We start from the raw sequence: 14,420 nt of genomic DNA, 5'->3' as shown, positions 1-14,420 counted from the left end.
GCCGCATCGGCATCACTTCCATCCTGCTAAAAAGTAACCTAACTTAGGTTTGCGATTAGTTTTATTTTGGTTGAGAGTAGGCTAGAGTTGCTGTGTTTCGCCATTCTCCACTACTTATGCATTGTAGTAATTCGCTGGAGCTTAGTTTGTTTAGATCACGCTAGTTGGATACATTGCATTCTTTCGTAGTGGCGACTTCTCGACTGCAAGGGAAGCTCGGCTTCCCCTAAAATTCCCCGAAAGTTAAATGGTCAGATATATACTGTTGTGTTAACATTTCATTGATTAAAAATGCGTTAGAACACGTCCATCTCGAAGACGAGTTCGTTCAGAATCAGCTGCTTATCGCAGGTCGACTGACTCGATTTCCTTCTCATACACTTACGTGTTTAATTTGCGTGTGTTTAGACAGATGGGCGTGCACACACACGCGCACCAAGCATCACCCGCATTCATTCATTATTTTAAACACTCACTCGCGGTAAAACTATGTTTTCTCACGATCAAATACTCATCAATCCTAAAAGTAATGGGCTTGTACACGATGTCTTTGTCAAGAACATATGTGTTTGCTGTACGGTGTTTGCAGGACTGTCGGAATGGGAACACGTCGGACTGGCAGCATGTAACCATAACAACGGCTAACGTGGTAACGGTGGTCCCGTTAAAATAATGTCAATGAATCAGCTCAAGCCTAACGTTATCTACAATCGTTGTTCTGGAACCAAAGATAAGGATCTACAACTTGTAAGCCTAAAATTGTTCTGTGCTGTGTCCTGATTGGCTGAAGAGAAATAGCCACATCGTTGCGTTCTAAAACTGGACCTGGCGATTTGACATGTTCAATCTTTGGCGACGCCTTGCGACGACCAGTTCACACTGCTGCAACTTTTCCCCTGCGACGTTCTAAAACCGTCTCGTTGCAAGTCCTTGCGTCGCGAATCTTTGGTCTGAACTGGGCTTTAGAGTGCGCCGGAGACCCCACGCCCGTCTGAGAGGTTCTTTGAAGGACACAAACTGCCCATGTCACCTGCTGGTAAGGTTATTTTATTTATTATGTGTAATGCAGAAAGGGTCACAGAATAAATTGGTGTTAAATTAGTGTAAAATGAGTGTGTGTGTGTGTGTGTGTGTGTGTGTGTGTGTGTGTGTGTGTGTGTGTGTGTGTGTGTGAGAGAGAGAGATTGTATTGTTTGAGATTTTATTATTCACCTGCTTTGGCAATGCAAATGTATATTTCTCATGCAAATAAAGCTCTTTTGAATTGAATTGAATTGAGAGAGAGAGAGAGAGAGATATGCTCTTTAACCATTAGAACAATCTAGTACTACATACTTTATTGGGCTTGGTTCTTCTAATGTTCGCTGTGTATTTTTTTATTTCTCCATATTGCTGTACAGAGGCATTGGAGGCCTTTGGTAAATACATGAGCAAATATGAGCGGGACGAGATCAAAGACTACAAGGACATCTGGTTCCTTGGTCTGGATTCCAAGAAGATCCATGGTTCAAGAGATACCAGGAACAACAACCATGGCTTTGACAATGGGCAGTATTTCTATAAGCAGGTAACTTTCTCTTGACGGCAATATTTATGACCGATGGTGTTGCTTTGTGCGTAAAGAATTAACTTTGTGAATGAAGTGCCTTTGTAGATACCCAAGGCACTGAGCAGGAGAACAAATACCTCTCTGTTTCCTTGTAGATTGGGGAATAGGCTTAATGCATCACAATTAGTTTTGTGTTTCTGGCAATATATATAATTTATACTTTTACAATGACTGAATCATTACAACAAAGTACACATTTGCCGTTAAACCAACAAAATTTCATATAAGCCAAGCCACAATTGCCGCTTTTCTTCCAAATTCTTTTTTGCCCCGAATCAAACATTTCCTGGTCACGACTACCCTGACGAACGATTGGCTTGGTTCCAGGCTTAAAACTCTTTATATAACGATTTTACGAAAAGTGGACGGTGAAAATGAATGGGAAATTTACTTTCGGAACCAGAGCTGCTCCAGAGCGGTCACTGTTACGCTCTTTAGCTCTATAGCCATGATCATTCAAACCTAGTCCTTTTCGACCTCTCGTATATTGTTAGAGTATTGGATTGTCGGTTTTATCCACAACAAACCCTGAAATCTCCAATAAAGACGTTATAATACAGTATCAAAATATGAATTTAGCATGATTCAATAGACAGTTCAGTTCGATTTGAGAGGTCAGCATGCAAATGCGCAGAACCACTAAGTAGCACGATTTGATAGGTAGCATTGATTGTCAGAACACCGGGTTGAACCTCCATTAAAATTCTGAGACACAAAATTAAATAGTTAAAAATAATTATTGCTTTATTTGAATACTTACTTCTTGCATAATAAAAAAAAAACAATATCAAAGTGATGTCAATATCGGATATTCAGAAAATATTTTAATAATAATCCAATGGTTGGTTTTCCATACACTGTACAACAAACGTTAATTTCATCATCAAAAATTTATACAATTTGGTTATGCCAATGCTCAAGTGATCCTTTAATAGACTTAATCGTACCCTGTTGGGGAAAATGGAAACACACAAAAAATAATCTTAAACTGTAACTGTTATTGTTTAACCTTGTTGCAATCTGTGTGTCAATATTCAAATATGAGGTGCATGTTTCCATTGTGAATCAAGCCCTGGGAAGTCCCTTGCCTTGTGCTCTGCGGTGAGTTCAGTTGCCATCAATGTCCTGGAGGTCTCAGAAGGAGGCTTTGTCTCAGAACACGTCATCCTCTGGCCACACCTCCAGCCAATCAGAAGGACACAATACGTTGCCCAAATCACTCGATGCAGTTTCTACATCCTCAGCTCACTCTACTAGCCATCAACCTTATCTGTGGGATGAAGAGAAACGGTGGGTGATGAATGTTGGAATTAGGAAAGTCCAGTGGGATTGGTTCTATATTGAAGTTGTTATGTCGAAGCAGCATTGCCACTGTTGATATGTATATACACACGCTTGAAAAAAGGTATGATATGCAAGCGGTGCAATTTCAAGCTAGCTCCAGTAAAAACTCTCCCTACTCTGTCCAAACCCCGCTCACACTTACAAAGTGACGCTCGCTTCGGAATAAGCACACAGTTCAATGCCAGAAAACTGCACTGCACTCACTGCTATTAAACATGCGTTTGTGTATAAAAACAAGACCTTGTTGTTTGTATACCTTTAGGGATGAATTTCAGTGAGCTGCTGAATATTCAGAAGCGAGACTTTCCCTTGGAAGGCCCATCGTTCACAAACTCATGGCCCAATCCGTTTCCGCACTTCCCACAGAGAACCTGAAACACATCAAGACCCAATTAATTTCAGCTCCTCTCAGAGAGAAAGCCCACATCACATTAAAGCCTAGGTGTCTTTCCAAACAGAATACATTGCTCTTTACCCAGATCCCTCAGTGTCATTAAGAAGTAAAACAATAATATTGTTTACTGAGTGTCATACACTCGAAGGCCAGAGTTTTCAACTCAGCAGCGTAACACCAAGCCGCCTTCAGCAAGACCAGCTCAACCTGCTCATTAATCTGTATTCAATGCAAGTCTTTCTATTAAAACCGTCACCTTGAAGGCGCCGGGTCTCTCTACGTGTTTGGACACACTGTCCTCCTTGACCGTCTCTGTGAAGGCAGGCCATGGAGACGAGTGCTCGAACTTGGACCTGCTGGAGAACAGCTGGTGGTCACACTTGGAACATACGTAAATGCCTGTGGAAGAACATTGGAGATGGACAGTTATTACACATCGAAATGACTTACAGTACACTACAGACAGTGAAGTGTTTTTGCCAAATTGTATAGGTTCATTTTATATGGTTATCTACACTCACACAAACGTCAGCTTTGGTTACAGTTTATGCTATTGTTTTGCATCAGCAGTCTTATATTTTACTTTACAATAGGGCTTATACATCTGAACACCACCAGGGTTTATATTTTGTTGGAGATACTAAAGATTTAAAACGTTAATATACCGACACCTGGGCAGAAGTCACACATGAAAAACGTTGTGGCGGTTAAAAACAACAATTGCTCCCTGTAATGACAAACCATATTCTGTTGGATTACTTAACAATGACCCAAAAAATGACTACATATTAACTAACATTCCACTCCTATGCTTCCGTAGGCTAATGGGCAAGGTCAATGCGAGGCCCTCATTTGTCCGGACACAATCACTATAAAGACACCTTTTGTCCTCAAACGAAAGCCGATGGTTTCCGAGATTGGGCTGAACACAACAGGTTCATCAACTAACAACATCTTGAGCCGAGTACAGCATGCGTTATCAGATCAAAATATGAAAACATGATGATTGATGACACAGCATTTTACATTCGAGTCCAACCGGTTATAAAATAAGCAGGTTTTACCTCAAAACCTATGTTTTAATTAAACCCATGGGATTTTCTTAATTTTGTCAGTTGTTTATATTTACAATTGCAAGTGCAGAAAATGTGTAAACAAACCATTTACCTCAAAGTTAATTATGTAACCGGTCCTTAGAAAATGTTTAGACTAGACATCCACAGCATAGAAGTAACCACTACGTGATGTTAAGTTGTAAATGTAGAATAAGTATATTAGTGGTAACGTTATGCCGTTCTTTTCAGCAACTATTGATCGTAGAAAGCTGCCAAGATATGTTAAAACAAAATAAAGCAGAAAAAAACGTTAATAAGATGGGTGCATTTCCGACCAACCTGGTTTAAAATTGTCTTTGAAGACCTCTCCACCAAAAAAGGAGCAAAAAGACATTTTGCTTCGCGTACAGTGCGACTGAAACCAGAGCCCGTCTACGTCGTCTACTTCCTATATGACGTTCTCTGCTGAAACTAGTCATGGGATGTTTTTTTCTGGTTACAAAACAATTTCCGGCGTGTTTATTTTTGTTTTCAAAGTAAAACCTTCCATTTCCCATTTAAAAGGTTGCATCGGTAATTATTTGCGAGTAGTTTTATTTGGCTGATGTTATTCACAATGCTTGAGGATTTAATTACACGAATAAACGAATATAATTTGAAATCATTGTATAACATGTTCTATTTTAATTTTGGATATAAAATGGCCAGTTTTCAAATAGCTAGCAAAAATAACATTCTCAATACAGTGAATTGAATACATTGCATTTAATATGTATGCAATTGTAACATGTAACATTATCGGCGGTCGTTTGTGCATTATAGTTTACTTTGAAAGTAAAATAAGTACTTCCTGTTTCTATGCCCTGAAGCTTTAGAAAGCTACTAATCTGATGCTTTTCTAGGGTTTTCTATCCATGTCAACCACATTTCCCGCATAAAAATGACCTCTATGATAAATCTCAGAGTGTTTATGAGTGAACGCCTCTCTTCAGCAGCTATCGAAATATTTGACGAGGTTGAGAAAGTCATAACATTGTACGAAGCTGAAGTTACTCGCTCTAGAGAAGAGGTACGCTATCTCCAAAAGGAGCTGGAACTTCATCGACTGAAGGGTTCGTAGATTTTCTCTATTACGTTGCATGCGCGAAACTGCTAAATGTTTGCTTCAGGGCTCTGATAGACAATGATTTGCTGTTGTTGACGTCCATAATTATGCTAATGTTTACGAGCACTTAGCTCATGGAGCTAACATGCTAGTAATGTAAACAGTGGTCAGCTGTCTCATTTTCCCTCAAATTCCTCTGTAGCAGCACTGCAGTCGTCAATATTTAACATAATCTTAATTTTAAAAGTTGAATATCAGTTTATGTGAACTAATTTGTTGAACTCTATCTCTATGTATCTATAGGAGATATATATATATTCATATATATCTTTGTGATTCACATTTGTACTTTTCTTAAGTATATATTTTTAAGCACTTTTTGTTGCAGTCTTATACTAAAAACGTTTAAATAAATAAAATTATTATTTTTTAATTAATACACAGGATTAGATGTTATAATCCCTTGTGCCAAAATCCAAGGAAACCACATATTCCAAACTAACCTTGCAAGCACACTGGCCACTAACCTACCAACCAATGGTGAAAATAAATAAAGTGTAACTTTTTTTTTTCTTCAGATCATCCAGATATCAACAACGGAATGGTTATTCGAGAAGACGCTAGGATCACTCCTCGACTGGTGAACATGGCCGCAGCAATTAAAAGAGAAGATGGATCCACACAAAGCATGGATGATGAAGAATCTGAACACTCGCAAGCGAACGTTGACTCCACGTACACAAACAATGCAATCCAGTTAGATATATCCAAGATCAAAGAAGAACAAGAGGTCATGTGCATTGACAGTGAAGGCTTGGATGTTCACACAACTACTACAAGAGTTAACTTCATGAATAGAGACCCAGAACAGCCAGACATGGAGTTCAGGTCTACATATGAAATAGCAGACTTCCTTTCAATGTGTCCATCAGCTGTGACCAGTGATCCACAAGAGGAGTGGAGTAAACAAAGACAGAAAGCCAAAGAGTCTCCATTGGCAGTCCAAAGAGAGAGCAACGGTTTAGGTTTGAATCAGGAGTTGACACTGCTGCCCCTCGAAAGTTCCTCCACAAGGAATCAGAACTCCGACCACAGCTTTTGCCATTTGTGCGGCAAGCCGTTTCGGTACATTGGCTCTCTCATGAAGCATATCAAAATGCACGACAACCACACGGTGAACTGTGGTATATGTAATCGGTCATGCCACAACATAAACGATCTGTTAAATCATCTGAGGTGCACTCACAGGGGTTCCTACTTTTGTCACATCTGTGGCAAAACGTTCTCAAAACAGTGTTTTCTGATTATACACTCCAAGCAACACAAGGGGTCGAAGCAGCTTGCATGTGAAGACTGGCAACAAAGTTCTCGCACGGGAGCATCTTGAAATTGCAACTGACGATGAAGAAGACAGTTTGGCTCTGAACTCAGTATGAAGTTGGTTATTGACCATTTGAGGTTGTCTTTTTAGTGATCTCCCTCAAAATATACAGTATATTTTATACAAAATGTTGGGTTATTTTTTATCCATTTTATATTATTTATTGTATAGGCCCATCTTAAGTATTATTATTTTTAAAATGTATTGTTCTAATCACTTGTTTTATTTATTGTTCTCTGTGATGACAATGTTTTATGTTGCATGTCACATTAATAATATATATGTTGTAAGTCTATCATTGTTTTTATTTTGTACCAAAGAAGGCAGACAATAAACTTCCACGAAAACGTTCAACTCAAAGGGTTGATTATTGTACACAATGCGCAGAGACAACATGATTAGGAGAAATCCAGCCGTTATTCTTTGAAGACTTCCACCAGTATTAAAATGATCATCAAAACGATAAACATTAAATACATTGTAGAGTTACTTGATCACAGTAGGAGCAGGGGCGGGGGATGGGGATTGAGTGCAGGCGAATTCTGTTTTGACGTGAGAGAGAGCGTCACACAGCCCGGACCCTTTCCTAATCTGGATTAGAGTTTGTGTCTGGAGCAACCAGCAGGTCTCTATCAATTCATTCTGCGTCCACACGACGTAGTCTACGTAGCGTCGAACGGACGGTAAAGATTCGGTATCTAATAACGACTTCATTTACTTTGACGCGCAGACGTGCCATACACTAGTGTAAAATAGCTGTTATCAAAGAAGATGGTCGATAACTCTGTAAAGTTAGATCAATATTTTGACCTGTATACCTACTGCAGTCGTAGGATTTATATTACGCGTTGGCTACCCCAGCTGTCTCCCTCTAGCCTCCAGGAATCAGCACGCTGCGTTCTGCAGTGCATTGCACCGCATCCACCAATCCAAACAATCGGATGCTGAGAGGATTTCGTACCCGGCGAGGTCCGTTACTTTTGTCCCACATGGAATTTTGGTAAATTATCTCCTTTTAAACTATATTTTATCCATATGAAATACTGGCGTAGGGTATAACGTACGCGTTATGCCTTAGCTGCAATGTTGTGCTTCTTTTGGAGGAAAAAAAGCCGACCGTAAATTTGCACATTTCTGATGATATTGCATAATGCAATGTATGCAATGGATGAATACATGCAAACGACGAAGGATTCCTCTGCGTTTTAACTTGGGCAAGAAATTTGCATAGTCTATTTCCGAAAAAGTCCAATCGAAGTGTAGCCTATGACACGCTACTCCGATTTATTCATAGATGCAGGATTAAGTTATGCCAAGTGGCTTTGATATTAATTATTATGCTAATTTAGTCCTAGAAAATAATCATATTTTGTATAGCCCAGCATCTCTCAGCACCTGCACCTGCACAATTATTTTCAATAGTCTACTCTTAATTCTTATTTATGTATTCTGGGCTACAGAACAAGCCTATAGGAGTTAGGGACCCCTCTAATTGTACAACACAGTTTCTGAATACGGAGAAGAGTTGCTTCAATGGTCAGCCCTCCTTGATATAGCCTGTTGATGAAGATCGCTACTGATTTAATGATCGTCTGAACCTCTGCTACCATACATATGATCTATCCATTTCCATTGCCTACTTGCTTTGCTTTGTATTTATGTATGGTATATCACGTAAGCAATTTGACCAAGGAGACTTTTTAAAGCACAATTAATCCCAAAAGAAAATATTGATGTCAATGATAAACCATCAATTGTTATTTGCCATTGTTCAAACATTAGCTATGAGCGTTTTTTGGATCTGACGGCCTCAGTGAAACCAAAATTAGGTTTCTTATGTGTCATTGTTTAGTGATTGTTTTTTGGTGTTTGTTGTTGCATGAATTCACTTGTTGATCGGCAGTTGCAGCAGTCTGAAACATTTCACACCCAGTTCTGTAATCAGTTGCACCATTGTTCTGCAATATTCAGAGGCTTTTCCGCCTGTCCTCTTCTGGAGAAGTAGCAGCTTGGATCTGACAAAGCTCAACCCTCACTTAGATAATTAAAAACAATTAAAAACAATCTGTTTTAACATATTGGACTGTAATCATCACAACACACACATAGCTGTGTGTTATATATCATGACTGAATGCATGCATACATACATGCACATACATGACTGTATGTGCTTGTACGTGCCACCACTGGTTTGTGTGTGCCATGCTGTGATGTAAACCATAACAACAGGACTGTGTTTCTGTGATAGAGCTAAACCAATTAATTGACTTGTCTTGTCTCATCCTATTGATTTATGTACTTGCAGTCACAATTTCCTTAATCCCCTTTATTGTGGAGGATTAAGGGTAATCCAGTCTCATTCTGGACCATACCAAAGTCTAACACTAACCCTCAAGTTGACTAAGCAACATTGCTAGCCTCAGTAAAATGTACTTTTTTACAAAGAAAAACAGGCCAGGTAAAGCTTTGTGTGGTGACGCCTGAAGTCCTGAAGACCTGATTTCCCTACGGGAGTTTCAGGTTTCATGATGCCAAAGGCTCATTGGACAGTGTTTGTGACGTTTGTTGTTGCTTGTCCAGTATTTGTTTGTGTTTTGTGAAATTGTACACAACTGCGCATTGTGTGTGTGTGTGTGTGTGTGTGTGTGTGTGTGTGTGTGTGTGTGTGTGTGTGTGTGTGTGTGTGTGTGTGTGTGTGTGTGTGTGTGTGTGTGTGTGTGTGTGTGCTTTTCATTCTCTACAAAGCAAGGCCTATCCAATCCGATCAAAGATGATATTTCTTCATCTCAAAACTTCTTGTTATGGACTATAATCATGAATAGACCGATTTTCTCAAGATCACTCTACCGGCTTTATTGAAAATCACTAAACTAAATGTTTATATATGTTTCTTCCCTTACCTTGCCTAATGCATCCTTTTCTATGATCCCTAAAGTTCAAGTGCTTTATTATCACATTGAACAGAATGCTCAGTGTTACATTCTAGTAAAATCTTGTATGTTATTGCTAGAATCCGATTGGACATTAGAGGTATGATTTTAACCACAATTCAATAGTGCACAGAGGATTCTTCACCCATGTGACCTCTCAAAAAAATAAAAACCCACCTAGCCGTTACCCCAAATTCTCCTACACCTGTTGTCCCTGTGTATACAGTCCTGGTCAGGTTGTCCCACTTCGCAGATATTCTGGTCAGGATCATGTCAGCTAATTAAAGATTACGAGCCATAGGCCTATGACTGGCCTTGACTGTGGGATTACTGCAACTGTGGTGCTCTGCGCTCTCCTACTTCTCAGATGATTCTAGAGATAGGAGAGAGATTGTCGAAGTAGGTTCTGCTCCTCCTGTGTCTTGGTTGGTGCCTGCACAAGCAGATTCATGTATGCATATATGTTCTTTGTTCCTTGTTATCGTCTTTCAAAGGGTGAACCCTGGCCTTTGGAAGAAATGACAACAATTAAAGAAAGACTGATCAAGAAAATGATCAAATACACAGAAGGATAGGGAAAATAACAGGGCTGTGAGGACATCCATGGTAATGAATAGGTGGAGATAACAGCAACATGCAATGTTAGTTGAAAGATGTGAGAGGAGAAAGATGTGAGAGGAGAAAGCTGTGAGAGGAGAAAGCTGTGACTAACAAAGGAGACATTAAAACCCAGAGACACATGGTCATCCCTCTATCAATATTGTCATATTTTTTCCTTTTTCTTCTTTTTGTTTAGCATTTCATATTTTTGTCTATAATTGTATAGTATGTATAGCATACATTTACACATTAGGCATCGCATTACTCATTCTAATGTTGTAAACCATGGCATTTTATTTAAACTAACAGCAGACAATGTCCACTTTTCCCTTTACCCAAGTGTTCGTTCTCAATGGACTGAAGTTAAGGAGCAAGAATTTTCCAGAATACATCTGAATTTACTTGAAGCAGCCCTTGGATTTTAGCACCATGAGCCCCGTGTCTCACTCCAGAGGAGACAACTGCCTTGGCCTCTCGTCCCTAGCCTCACCATAGCCACCATATGACAGACAGCATGGAGGAGAGCAAGCTCATCTTCAGCCTGGACTGCCATGAGGAGGGCCCAGTTGTGGCTTTCTCCAGGGACAAGCCCAGAGCCTCGGGTGGGAGCCTCAGCCGGAGCGACCTCAGCCTGGGGATGGATTTGGGCTCAGATTCCTCAGGCCAAAGACAGTGGACCCAGGGCTTCCATATACCACACTCGCCCTCCTCCCCGGGCTCCCTGGCTGACCTCTCCACCTCCTCCGAAGACCTACCCATGTCCAGCCACCTGGTGAAGTCCTCCTCTACCGAGCTGGAAACAAGAGTGAGCCGTTCAGTGAGAGCCAAGCCGTTACTCAGCCTGGTCAAGTCCCTGTCCACTGAGATCTCCTACCGCAGCGAACCCGAGGTCAACCTCTCCAAGTCGGACTCCAAGCTCCACATGCACCCCTGGAAGCAGCTCACCCAGCACCGGATCCCGGAGGCCCAGCCCAGAGCAGGCGGTGTGGATGAGGGGGACATCTGGGGGGCAGGGTCCTCTTCCCCAGGCAGCACATCACCCACGGAGTCCCGGGGGAGCTCCCTGATTGCTGAGCTGGAGGACACGCGGAGGAAGTTCTCCGAGGCCATGCAGGACCCCATGAGCATGTTCAGTAAGATGATGGGAGATGAGTGTTCCTCATCTGGCAGCCCCAAGCAGGGCAGGGCTTCAGGGGCCGGGGACCCCCCCGCCTCCCACGGGGCTGGGGGTGGGAGCCCCCTCAACAGCGAAGATGCTGCGGCAGATGCCCAGCTCAGGTTTCGGAGACGAACGACTGACGAGCAGAGGGGAGTCTGTGCCTCTGCGCAGAGAAGGCCTCAAAAGGGCCCACGGAAATGCTCCCATTCGCCGGAGCCCCATGACGACAGCAGAGATAGTCATTATGAAGTCGGCACGTACAGAGTGGTGGAGCTCCAGGGGAGATCCAGAGGGGCGCATCACGGGGACTCATCCCAGCCTCGATGCACGGTGCCTGGGGCGTCCATGCCTCGGTGCTGGCTCTTCGTCGTGGGCCTCTTGACCTTTGGGGTCTTTGTGCTGCCCCTGCCCCCCTATATAACGGGGCTTTCTGTCGGCATAGCCTGTGGCTTTTTGTTGGGTCTAGTGGTGGTTTATCTGTTCACCCCACAACGACCAGCCTCTGGAAGGAGAAACCAGAGGCACCCTTCACAAGAGCCCAGATCAGCAGAACTCGGTGAGACCCAGCTCCTGGAGGTAGGTGATGTAAAGAGTTGTCATATATCTATCTATCTATCTGTCTATCTGTCTATATGTCTATCTATATATCTGTATATCTCTCTTGCTGTCTGTCTGTCTGTCTTAATCCGTCACAAATGATCCCTCACACACACGCTCACACACACACACACACACACTCAGACACAACAACACCCAACTTGCGTGGGGACAAATACTGTATAATTGATTAGTGCTGAGATACTTGCTGTGTAAACTACCTGCACATATTATAAGCCAACAAAAACATATAACAATGGTCTTTATAAAATCGCCTCTCTCCTGTGGCTCTCAAGGTTAGGGTTTAGTGGGACAGAGAGTGTAGCAGCAGGAGGTGGATTGTTCCCCAGTGTTAAAGGAAATCTTACTGTAGTCTGCAGTGTCTCATGTTTCCTCTCCCACTCAGCTGGTTGGTCACCATGTGTGTTTTGTTCATATTTGTATTTTTCAGTTTTACTTATTTTGGGACATAAAGATGATGTAATTTAAATGTCAAGTGTTGCTAATATCACCAAACCTATTTTTTTCAGAATATATTTCAGATTTGATAAAGATGTTGTAGTGTTTGTTTTGGTGTGAATCTGTCATGAGGCTCCTAGATATGTGTGTATTGTGTGTCATGCCTTTAGTCTGTATTTTAAGTGTTTCTTAAAAGCATAAAAACATTATTATTATTAGTATTTGTATTTTCTGGATTGTATTCATTCAGCTAACCATGCTGCTGTTCCTTTCCTTTTCCTTGTCATGAACACATTGCCTGTGATTCCCAGGGCTGGATGAATGAAATCCAGGGCTATGACCCCGAGACCTTCCAGCCGTCCCTCACCAACTCTGTTTATGCCACGCTGGAGGGCAGCCGGCTGCGGCTGGCCTACCCCCGTGCCAGCATCCCCCGCAGGGCTGCCTTTGACGAGACCCCCCCTGAGGTGGTGTTTGTACGCTCGCGCACCTATCAACTAGCGGACTGCAAGGTCAGTGTGCCAGAGTGTGTGTAGTACACATACACAGAAACACGCACACACACAAACACACACACACACACACACACACACACACACACACACACACACACACACATACACATACACACACATACACACACCTGCACATGCATAGGTTTTCATGTGCACGTATGAATACAAAAAAACACATACATATACACACACACACACACATTCATACATACGCACACATAAAGCAATGATTCCCAGAAGAAGATATGGGTTATGTGGGCAATTGACAAAATAAAGAAACAGGAAGTTGTTCGGCTGCCTGATCTCCTCTCTGCACTCCTTTTGTCACATAACACAGAGGTGAAAGAAAAGGCTGGAGATTTGACCTGTGTTGGCTGATATTTGCTTCTTATTCGCATGGTTGAGGTTGCCTGGAATGGAAGCATTTCATAGCCATCCATTAATGACTTCTACTGGTTGTTCTCTTATGCAACAAATACATCATAACCTTGAACATCTCAGTGTTTTCTGGGGCGATGAGGGAAAGAGTCAAGCAGAGTTTTCTTCATCAACACAGTAAGAGCGTTCAGCTCTCCTCTTTCTCGCTATCTAACCCAGGTGTCTCTGCTGCCCTCGGTGCTGGCCCGGAAGCGAGTGTGGAACAGGAAATACCCCATATGTCTGGTCCTGGCCGAGGGTGTACAAGTGGAGGAGGAGGAGATCCTCCTCCCGGGATCAGAAGATGAGGAGCGGGCGACAGATAGGCCGGCCTTCACAGAGCCTCACTTCCACGACACCCTCTACCTGTTTGGGCGGACTGGCCGGGAGAAGGAGGAGTGGTTCCAGCACTTCCTCTCCGCCTCCAGGGACTCCCGGCTTGACGGCAGTCCCAGCAGGGAGCATTCTAAGGCGGGTAAGTTGATGCGATTCTGCCGACGAGATGGAGGTGGCTTTACGATGGTGGAAAGATGAGTATGCACAAACTCAAGCCAATGTTAGAAGCCAGGTTATACAGAAAACTGTAGTAGTGTGCAATCTAAATGTCTGATACAGCCACAAGATTCATAGATTCGACCAATTACCCAAATTAAATAAGAATGAATGAACTGGGTTTGGTGAGTTTAACCTTCACTACACCATAGACGTGAAGTAGATATAATATGATAATGACTATGTAATCAAAAATCGTCCTCTGTTAGACAATATTTTATCATTAATCATTTTCTGTTACTTTTTTTCCCTGTCATGGTTGTCTTATATCCATCAACCAGAAAACCTTGTAGGTGGGGAT

The 14,420-nt window shown here is 42.1% G+C and overlaps 3 protein-coding genes across 3 annotated transcripts in view; 2 read left to right on the top strand and 1 right to left on the bottom strand.

The window, feature by feature from the left end:
- Positions 1-2,405: 2,405 nt before the first annotated feature.
- On the bottom strand, positions 2,406-4,842 carry LOC311343845 (methionine-R-sulfoxide reductase B1-A-like). The gene is made up of 4 exons (XM_084468817.1): positions 4,742-4,842; positions 3,604-3,746; positions 3,210-3,324; positions 2,406-2,879 (listed from the first exon to the last, which is right to left on the bottom strand). Exons 1-4 carry the CDS (start codon positions 4,794-4,796, stop codon positions 2,863-2,865), a joined length of 330 nt encoding a protein of 109 aa, XP_084324943.1. The 5' UTR covers positions 4,797-4,842; the 3' UTR covers positions 2,406-2,862.
- Positions 4,843-5,342: 500 nt separating this feature from the next.
- LOC311384791 (uncharacterized protein) lies at positions 5,343-7,202 on the top strand (the record flags this gene model as incomplete). Its single annotated transcript, XM_084488687.1, has 2 exons — positions 5,343-5,514; positions 6,086-7,202. 2 exons carry the CDS (start codon positions 5,343-5,345, stop codon positions 6,892-6,894), a joined length of 981 nt encoding a protein of 326 aa, XP_084344813.1. The 3' UTR covers positions 6,895-7,202.
- Positions 7,203-10,922: 3,720 nt separating this feature from the next.
- Positions 10,923-14,420, top strand: part of LOC311418783 (testis-expressed protein 2-like) — a gene marked incomplete at both ends in the record, with an annotated part of 10,099 nt that continues 6,601 nt past the window's right edge. Inside the window, 4 exons of the mRNA XM_084488933.1 lie at positions 10,923-12,155; positions 12,947-13,147; positions 13,748-14,042; positions 14,401-14,420. The exon at positions 14,401-14,420 is cut by the window's right edge and continues 159 nt beyond it. Of these exons, the coding sequence (XP_084345059.1) occupies positions 10,923-12,155; positions 12,947-13,147; positions 13,748-14,042; positions 14,401-14,420 (1,749 nt within the window). The remainder of the gene's footprint in view (positions 12,156-12,946; positions 13,148-13,747; positions 14,043-14,400) is intronic.

This window comes from Micromesistius poutassou (assembly GCF_964030765.1).
Source record: "Micromesistius poutassou genome assembly, chromosome: 1".
Classification (NCBI taxonomy): Eukaryota; Metazoa; Chordata; class Actinopteri; order Gadiformes; family Gadidae; genus Micromesistius; species Micromesistius poutassou.
This window is presented reverse-complemented; position numbering and strand designations above follow the sequence as displayed.